Source organism: Abramis brama, assembly GCF_963993115.1.
Source record: "Abramis brama genome assembly, chromosome: 3".
In the NCBI taxonomy this organism is placed as follows: Eukaryota; Metazoa; Chordata; class Actinopteri; order Cypriniformes; family Leuciscidae; genus Abramis; species Abramis brama.
Genome location: NC_139965.1, coordinates 16,489,694 through 16,499,669, shown reverse-complemented (window position 1 = coordinate 16,499,669; position 9,976 = coordinate 16,489,694). Strand labels below are relative to the sequence as shown.

Sequence of the window (9,976 nt, the reverse complement as noted above, 5' to 3'; positions counted from 1 at the left end):
ACACACACACACACACACACACACACTTAAGCAAAAAACAACAACTTATTTTCAGTAATACATCCAAGCAAAGTAATTGCAGAAATCAACATATTACAGAACTTAACCAGTGACAAAACATTTATACAAATATGAATTTGTAAGCGAATTGCAAACATTATAATCATTAGAAAAATCTTATTCACAAACATAATCATCAACATCCACAATATGCATATAATGACATATAATGATCCATCCTTGTAAACTAGCGCATTATGAGTTGGGTGTAAATGACACGTGTCTCCTCTTGGCTTAATGTATCCAGGGACTACAGAGGGAACATTTAAATAAAACATAAAACATAAATTTGTATTCTGCTACATAACTTTGTTTAATCTACTACACGTTTCTACTATACATTTTCTGTTAATTCACAATATTAATTATGGAAAAATGTTCTAAATGTAATCCCAACCTAAACTCAAGCTTATATGGGCGCTCTGTTTAATTACTAACCTTATTTACAACAGAGGCAGCTTTATCCTAATTATCCTAATTTAATTAAAAAAAGTATCTTCATTTTGTGAAAAAAGTGGAAAAAAATTATTACCTTCTTCCATTGATTTCTGGGGTGATTCAAGGATTCTTAGAAAAATATGAATAAAATATATATATATTGAAAACTTTGAATGAATGCTGAAGCTAAAGAGCTGGTGTTGATATAGACTAGGAGGCACACTCATACCTTTAATGCAGGTCTTTTGAATCACTATAAGCAGAATTATAATCACAATCATGGCCATGATTGTCAGTGTTGCCAGGACTAAAGTTATTGGATTCCAGACCAACTGTAAATCTGAAATAGTTAAATATGTGAGATTACATGTGCTTCAATAAAAAAAACAAAAAAAACCCACATAAACATTCAATTTGATATGACCAAAGACGATGCGGTACTAAATTTCAAGTCTATAGTAAATCAAATATTGTTGTACCTTCAATAATCAACTTAGTTCCATTTCCCAAGTGTATCTTCCCACATGTGTCCACAGCACAGTAATAAATCCCAGCATCAGATGATCTGAGTTCAGTCTGAGGGAGACTGTAGACACAGCTCTGGGTAGAAGAGCCGTTCTCTGATCTCTTCATACACTGATCACTCCTGTTATTATGAGTGTAAATGATTCCTGGTTGAGAATATCCTGATGAATGTCTGAACCAGTAGACGCTGTATTCTCCTGCACAGATCTCACTGATGACCGAACACTGTAGAGTCACTGAATCTCCTGGATGAAGTCTGTCAAACACAGGCTCCTGGAGAACAGTGGTGCTTCTTATTCTGTCCCTTTCTGAAAGAAATGCAACATTCTGTAAATACATTAAAACAATACTCATTTATGTGCAGTCAAATATTGTCATTAACTCACCTTTAGGTAGCAGAATCGTCCCTTCTCCAAATTTAAGAATGTTCAAGAAAGTCACAGCACAATAGTAGTTTGCAAAATCATATTCCTCCACGTGACTGATGCTCAAATTAAAAGAGCCTCTTCCAATTCTGATAAAATATAGATTTTTCTTGTTAAAGTCATTTTGATATGTAACGCTTCCTGATTCATGTTCTGAATATGCCATAAGAAGTGGTTTCTTGCCAAAAGAATGTTTATACCATGAAATATAATTTATAAAGTCATCTGAGTGAGAGCAGGGTAAAATCACACTGCTTCCCAGTTCAGCAAATACCACAGGGATTTGGTGAATAAAATCCTCTCTTTCACTTGTCCCATCTATAAAACAAACAAGCAATATGGTAACAAAAAAAAAAATGAAACAAAATGCTCAATTAAAATACAATTTTAAACATACTTGCAAATGTGAGGAGAACAAGGGTAAGAAAAACCCAGAACTTCATTTTTGTAGCACCTGGATTTGTTCTAAAAGAGAAATAAACACGTCAACAGAAGTCTGGAACATGCCAATGTACAAATGTGCAAATATGTTTAAATAGAAAAAAATGACCTACTTTTAGATCACTAACAATTGAAACACTGACCCTACTAACATTAGCACTTTAATAAGATAAAATAGCTCAGAAATGTTGGTAATAAAAATACAATACAGTATTATGTCAAAATAATAAAAAATAATATGCAATGATTAACTTGATAAAGAAAGTTGAAAGGGTTTACTTACAACCTTTAAAAGAAAGATGTCAGAATTAATATTATAATCCACTAACAGTGATTGCAGTTCACAGAAAAAGTAGAGTCAGTAAATTCAGCTCAGATTATATCATATATACTTCAAATATTGTACTTAAGAGAACTGAAGGGTCCTGGTTATATGGTGGACAGTGTCCATTTGATGGCAAGTCTTCAGACCGCTTCCTCTTTTATGCACAGCAGTTCAAAGAACAAAGACTGACACTCTGAGGTTTCACTGCAGGCTGTTTTAAGAGACGGGGCAGAACCAATTTCCTTCTCTTTACATACACTTGTACCTGTATGGCGATGACATTGATAAATGACACAAGAAACACAGTCCTAAATAATGTTACATAAGCTGCCAATTAAACCCATTTAGAGTGTTCTACTATTTCTAAATGCCCAATAATCACAAAAATAGGCAAGTATCGGCTAATTAAAAGGTCTAGCTGATAAATTGGTTTATCGCTATATGTGCAAGCTCCAGTTCTGATATGCTGATCTGCATGTACAAAGATACACTCAAACGCCTCTAATTCTATTATGTTAGTCCAGCATAGCTCTAAAATGCTATGGGACTCTTTGCTCAAGGGCACTCAGTTTTGCAGTTAGATTGTTTTGAACCCCAGCTCCCAGAACAGCATGCTTTCAGGTGTATGTAAATGAAGAACAAACTTCTCAGTTATTGATGTATACTTTATTAAGCATATCTCTAAATTAAATTCCCTTTTGCCAGTCACTTGGCCAGTTACATTATGTATATCTGAAAACTGTTTCCGTGTAAGAGCACTACATGTTCTCATGGCTTGGCTCAAGCTCTATGGTGTAAAGTGAACTTAAGGACTCTAGGCTGAACAGTTATGAGGAATGGCTGCTAGGGTGGGCAAGACCCTCCTGTATAGCTGAGCCTGATAAGCATTGTTGCAATATTTGTTTACCCTAATTATTAGACACACCAGTGGGATCAGTCCTGCATTTGGAAAATGATTAAACTGTGATGTGTGCAAGTCATGCTTGCAAAAGTATGCACAGGTGCAAACAGATGCACTGTTAACTGCTAATTTACATAGCCTGTATATATTGGGTGACAGTGATTTCATCAAGTTCCTGGATCAGCATCTTTGTTGATCCTCAAACATTCCAATCAACCAATCAGATATTAGGGACAGGTTTAGGCTTACAACCAGGGTTAGGTGTTTCTACATCAGTGTTATTCACCTATCATTTCCATATGATTTTTTATGGGTTACTTATGGGTAGGAGTAGGACCAAATTTTCAGACAGGAATGTTGTTCCAGGATCATTAAAATATGTTGAACCAGGAACATAATTACTTGGCAAAGTCACATTGACCGTATATATATATATATATATATTGTGTGTATATACTTACACTTACCACAAGTGGATTGGGTAAACATGTACTGTACAAAATGTATTTTTTGACCTGCAGTATAAAAGAAAAAAATACAAATCCAAATTTTTATCAAAGTTTTCTACAAATCATAATACAGTTTTACTATGTCAGTGCTAAAGTTAAATGTTATCCACTGATGTTCACCTCAGCGGCTCTGCAGTCTGTACTGAACAGCTTCTTCCTGTCAGTCACTACAGGAAATGATGTCGTACACTGTGGCCTCTTAACTAGAGCTCTGTTTGAGATCACATCTTCTCCTTATATGGACAAATGATGTGATTTGTGGTAGTACTCGGCTAAAGCCCGCAATCTTTTATATCTTTATTATGCTTTTAACCATTTTGATGTCATGTCTGGGGTGCATTTGCTTGCAGATGTTTGTGGTAAACGTGGCTGAAACAACCTCTTGATTTCAGATCAAAAGTTCAATTAGTTAGCAAAGATCTCTGATGTGGTGCAATGGCTGTATCTTTAAACCCTTATGCATTGTATATTATTTATGGGGTTCCAATGCTCTGTGTAAATCTTATTAAAGAATAGCAATTTTGAAATTGACCTTTATGGAATTGACTTAATCTCTCTGTTGTATCACAAAATAGACATGCATTTTTCAGAATATGACTATCAATTTTCTTTATAGTATTTTTGTTGTTGTTGTTGTTGTTGTTTAAATATGCCAACTTCCCTACTATTTTAAATAGTATGCAAAAATCGAACTGAGCATGCTCATCAGCCTGTCAGCGGTATGTGAACTTCATACATTGTGTGTTTAAAAACACTTTCCAACCACTGGCCACTCTGCCTTTACTCCCCTCCCACACATTGACGCTGCCCAACCATTACACCCAAGACCCATTTTCATTATGAGAGACCATATTCACTGCTCTTTCCATCACATAAGTGTTGCACATTTTCTTTTCACGCTTCAAACAAGCGCTACACAGAAAGTTGCAACTCAAAGGCTTAAAGTGACCTTTAGGTTCTATGACAAAAGTTTATTCAGCATTACTGTAATTGCTTTTAGGTGACGATGAATGTAAAGTACTACTGTTAATCAGTCGCATATCAGTATTTACCACAAATGAAGGTAATTCAAAAATATTAAATTAATGTGGCAGACGAGGATAGGATTGAATAGACATTAGAAAAAAGAGGCTTTAAAAATCTATCAATAGATGTTCAACTAGATGTTGTTTACTATTTCAATATTTATTTAGCATTACAATTAGAGAAAACTGTTTGTATTTGGTGTGTGTTTTTCGTCTTCAGTGCAAATCTATTGAATATGGCCATCGGCTTGACTACTTTATTTATTTTATTTTACTTATGTATGTATTTTTGAGTGTGTGTGTGTGTGTGTGTGTGTGTGTGTGTGTGTGTGTGTGTCTGTGTGTGTGTGTGTGTGTGTGTGTGGAATCATGTAAAGATGCTAATCTTTAGAATAGGGAAGTGTATAAAAAGGCAAACCTCTCTGTTTTTTCTTTCTTTCAGTCTCACTATCAACGAGGGACATAAAACTTGTCTGATGATTTACATGGCACAAACCTGTGATAATTAATGAAATCTGAATTATGTAAGTTTGTTTTGTTTGTTTATTTGATTGTTAATTTATTCATTTCTTATGTTCGCTTTTGTGAACCAGATTTGTAGACTAACTTTTTAGCATGAATGTTTATATGTCAAGCTAGTAACAATAATGAAGCTGCTGAAGTTCAGATGCTTTGAAGTTTAGTAACAATTTCATGAAATGTATTTTCTTGGGTTTAATAGCATGTCTGTTATTTTTATTATAAACATACATTTGAAAATGTTCTCTCTCTCTGTTTCTCAAGCTAGAGATTTTCATTGCAACCCATCTGCAGCCAATTCTTCAAAATGCTTAATTTTTTCATCCTAATGCTTAATATTCCTCAGTGTAAGTAACTGTATTTTTGTTAAACGTATACGAAATTCATACTTGTTTTTAATGTGCTTCATGAATATTCTTAGAAGAAAATCCACAGCAAACAATACTAAATATCTTTTCACCCTTTCCTTCTCATACTGATAATCAGGCAGTTCAAATAACACAGACGTCGTGGCTCAGAATCATCTGAAGATTGTTCAAGCTGGAGACAGTGTTAACTTCACCTGTATTTTACCAAACAATTTAAGATCCAGCGTGGTTTGGGTCAGACAAAGAGTCGGAGAGAAACCCCTTCTGATCGCGTCATCATATCAAGCTTTACCTTTCAAATTTGAAAATGAATTTGACAAACATAAACGCTTTTTTGTAGCAAAAGACGAGAGCAGTTTTAATCTGAGCATCACAAATACAGAAGAATCAGACACTGCAACATACTATTGTGTTATATATGCATTTATGTTCACATTTGGGGAAGGAACTGATCTCATTGTTAAAGGTAAAATGAACAATCAAAAACTGTTACATACTGTATGTACATTATGTTTAATTAAATAAATAAAAACTGCACTTCATTTATTCATTTTGTTTTCAGATGGACAGCTGAGCATTGACTCTGAGCGTCAGAGACCTGAGACAGATCCAGATCATCCAGAAGAGTCTGCAGCGGCCCTGCAGTGTGCCGTCGTCACTCAGAGCTGTGCAGGAGAACACAACGTCTACTGGTTCAGACATGAATCTGGAGAATCTCCTCCAGGAATCATTTACACTCAGGAACGCAGGAACGCTCAGTGTGAGAGGAGATCTGATGGGAACTCTACCACACACAAATGTGTCTACAACCTGCCCAAGAAGAACCTCAGTCACTCTGATGCTGGGATTTATTACTGCGCTGTGGCCACATGTGGAGAAATACTGTTTGGAGAAGGAAGAAAAGTTAATTTACCAGGTGCCCAATGTTTTTACTAAAATTAATATCATGTGATGGCTTGTTGATATGTTTTAATTTAATGTTTAATTTCTTTTTTATTATTATTATTACTACAGACAAATGCTTTCAGACACATTGGACAACAGCCGCTTTGATTATAATAATTGTATCTGTGATCATGATTATTATATTGGCTGCACGGTTGTACAAGCACCAGCAAAAAGGTATGCATTATTTTACTTTAATACAGGTTTAAATGTCAGTGCAGTTGTAATACGTACAATTTTTCATTGTTCCTTCAAGATAGGATGCACTACACTCAGCACGGTCAGTTGATGGTAAGCAATCGAAATGATTTTTTTTCTTGAGATTGGTATTATGGAATACAAATATCTTGACAATTAATTTAATCACTGCTACAAATTTATAGATTACACTAAACTGTATATTCTTAGGCAATATATTTGACTGAATGATTAATACTTAATGTTCTATGCCAGGTTGACGACGCAGATGCTTTGAATTATACAGCTGTGAGCTTTCAACAAAATCCCTCCAGCTCTAGAAGACCCAGGGAAAGTGACTCACAAGATAATTCAATATATACACGTGTAAGATAACAATGAGTAAGTTTTACTTACACAGTATTCAGAGGTTTCTATTTAGAAGCTAAAAAAGTTGTCATTTTCCAATGTTAGATACCAAGACCAAAACCTGAAATGATGATTGTTTAATTAAACTATCAAATAAGTTATCCATAAACATTATCCTGTCCATTTTGTCCATTTTATCATTTGAATGTGCATCAAATAATGTACATTATAAATTACTAAAGAAATGAGTGAGTGAGACTGGTTGACTTTCTGTTGAATTATTTCGGTCACACTTTACATTAGTTGTCTTTAATGTACTAACATCAATGAATCAGTACAATGCACTTATATTGAATTCATATTATATGGAAAAACACTTTTGCTGCTATTGAGGTGGATACGGGACAGGTGTGGTGGTATGGGTTGGTTTAAGGGTGAGTTAAGGTTTAGGGAAGGGTCAACAGTGTAATTATACATGTAATTACAGAAATTAGTCACAGATGTAATTCCATGCAGGTATTTTATATAAATACAATGTAAAACATGTATGTACACAATAAGTGCATTGTATCAAATTATTAATTTTTATGTTAGTACATAGTAGTTAAAGACACTTAATATAAAGTGGGACCTTTATTTCTCCACTGAATTAGAGCACATCACAGCTCCAACATGTGCTGAAATTGTGTTAAATCCCTGTCCGTGGTTCTGAAATAAAATTATTAAGTCATATTGCTTTTGAATGTAGCATGATTTCATTAGATAATGAATCTATCTAGAAGTTGATGACATCATTGTTCACAAATATATGACAAAGCCCATTAATAAACTTTTAATATATCTTCTATTGCACGTACATTTTCCTTGTGCAATATAATTTTAAATTCAGTAACAGATTGTACTGATAGTTCATCTTGACCTTTGACACGTCCAACTAGATCACGAGTCAAAATAAGTTATTTTTTATTTTGCACACTGTAGATATCTGAAGTACAGTATTTGTGTGTTTTATAATTGTCTTTTACCATAAACAATTATATGCTATAATTACTATATATTGTAACAGTCTTTTTACCTGCAAACAAACAACGATGAGGACAGAGGTTATTGTCTATGTGCAGGTAATGGTTAATATGCAGTTAACAGTAAATATTGTTAAGACAATTTATGTCTCTGTTCTGAATTGGAATCTTTCATATTAGAACTATTAAAACTGTGATAATGTTGCTGTATTTTAGTCCTAGACTACAATATGTGTCCCATTTGCCTGAATTAATAAAATGCCCTTTTATAGGTAGCAGCAAATATCAGATGGTACATGTACTTGTTACAAGCATTCAAGCACTTATAAGCCTTTGAAAGGGAAATATGTATATGCAACAATACAGGAAGACAGATATGGTATGATTGACAAGACGTGCACACAAGCTCCTTCTGGTGGAGAAATGTCTTAAAAGCTACCCTGAAGACATTAAAATAGGCCGTAAGGCTTGCTGTGCATTCAGCAGCAGAATGACCAGGCCGATGGATTCTAACTCTTAATGGTGTTTCTCTTAAAAGAAGAAATGATCCCTTTCCCGTTCACATTGAGGAACCTCAGTATAAACTGTAATGAAAGGATGAAATAAACATACGTTTAGACTTTCTGAGGTAAACTTCATTTAAAATAACAACAACGAATACAGTACTAGTGCTTCACTCAAACAAATCACTTTAGGATGATATAAAATGTCTGTTTGTGTTCACTAATGTTGCTTTGGATCACAGGAATAAATTATACTATTTCACAATAAAAATAATTACTAATAATTTAACTGCTTACAAAAGGCGGATAAATTACTGCATAACAAGAGCAGAGGTTTCAATAAATGGATGAATGAATAAATTGATATGGTTTATTTATAAAGATGTTCATGTGACCTGAATATTTTTAGTACTTTTCCAACCGCAGGACTGGCGGCTCTGCTCTTACCTTACCGCCCACACTCCTTCACAGCCCACAAACACCTTTCTGAGGGGATCTTTTTTTTCCATTACATGCATTGTTTGTTTGTTTTTTTGTTTTGTTTTTGTCCAATTATAGAGGAAGTTCAACAATTGCCAAAATGACAGGGTTTTTTAATAGCGTTGACATTTTATTGTATTTATTTATTTTATTTTGCTTTAGTACATATAGAAATGTGAGTGATAATTAATAATATTAACAATTAATAATTAACTGAAAGGCAGAATAATAATGCCAAATAATGAATAATGTTGCATTTATTTTATTTATTTTATCCAAATGTTACATTTTATCTGAATTTGCTTCCTAATTAAAAGGTTTAATATTTATCTTTTGGCACTCCAGCGGTTAAAAACAAAACTGCATGCATTTTGCAGAAGATCATTGTTTGGTTGTGCTTCGGCGCTGAGTGCCTGTGTCGATGAATATGGTTATCCACTGTTCATAAAACATTCATTACAAGACTTAAGAGATACAACCATTTTAGATGGAAAAGTTCTCAAACTGACTAGCTGAAGACGTTAGCTTTACCCAGTAGACACAGTACAGTACTACAACAACCAAAATGAAATGACCCTTCTTAACAATGAACTCTGTTAGAAAGCGACATATGGCAATTTATTTGAAGTAATCACCTGTTGAGTAATAAAACACTATCTCTGTGTCACTTTTACAACATTTCAAATTCCAAATTCTGAGCGTGATAAAGCAGGCACACACAAAACATTTCAGGGGTTGAAAGGTCAAAGTATTGCACTGGTTCTGGTCTTAGCCTAGTTCTGGTCATGAATTTCTGTTGTTGCACAATAGTGGTGCAGGATCCTTCAGCTGTGGTCAAAGTGTGACAGCAGGAAGTAAGAAAACACAAACTTCAAATGTTGTCACACTGTTGGAAGAAAAAAAAGTTTCCACATGAAATCTTGCAGAAATTCAGTATTTGTCAG

At 34.1% G+C, this 9,976-nt stretch overlaps 2 protein-coding genes across 5 annotated transcripts in view; one reads left to right on the top strand and one right to left on the bottom strand.

Moving 5' to 3' along the window:
* Window positions 1-59: 59 nt before the first annotated feature.
* Window positions 60-2,040, bottom strand: LOC311079598 (uncharacterized protein). The gene is made up of 6 exons (XM_084109172.1): window positions 1,846-2,040; window positions 1,410-1,766; window positions 978-1,331; window positions 728-838; window positions 593-627; window positions 60-310 (listed from the first exon to the last, which is right to left on the bottom strand). The coding sequence occupies exons 1-6, from the start codon at window positions 1,889-1,891 to the stop codon at window positions 248-250; spliced, it is 966 nt and encodes a 321-aa protein (XP_083965298.1). The 5' UTR covers window positions 1,892-2,040; the 3' UTR covers window positions 60-247.
* A 3,044-nt stretch (window positions 2,041-5,084) lies between these two features.
* Window positions 5,085-9,976, top strand: part of LOC311079676 (uncharacterized protein) — a 61,793-nt gene continuing 56,901 nt past the window's right edge. Inside the window, exons 1-7 of one of the 4 annotated variants that reach the window (XM_084109313.1) lie at window positions 5,085-5,173; window positions 5,433-5,515; window positions 5,655-6,002; window positions 6,099-6,452; window positions 6,551-6,658; window positions 6,738-6,772; window positions 6,935-7,759. In XM_084109313.1, the coding sequence (XP_083965439.1) occupies window positions 5,476-5,515; window positions 5,655-6,002; window positions 6,099-6,452; window positions 6,551-6,658; window positions 6,738-6,772; window positions 6,935-7,054 (1,005 nt within the window). In that variant the 5' untranslated portion in view covers window positions 5,085-5,173; window positions 5,433-5,475 and the 3' untranslated portion in view covers window positions 7,055-7,759. Of the gene's footprint in view, window positions 5,174-5,432; window positions 5,516-5,654; window positions 6,003-6,098; window positions 6,453-6,550; window positions 6,659-6,737; window positions 6,773-6,934; window positions 7,760-9,976 lie in introns of those variants that run through there. The other 3 variants (XM_084109314.1, XM_084109312.1, XM_084109315.1) reach the window with 3 other exon arrangements.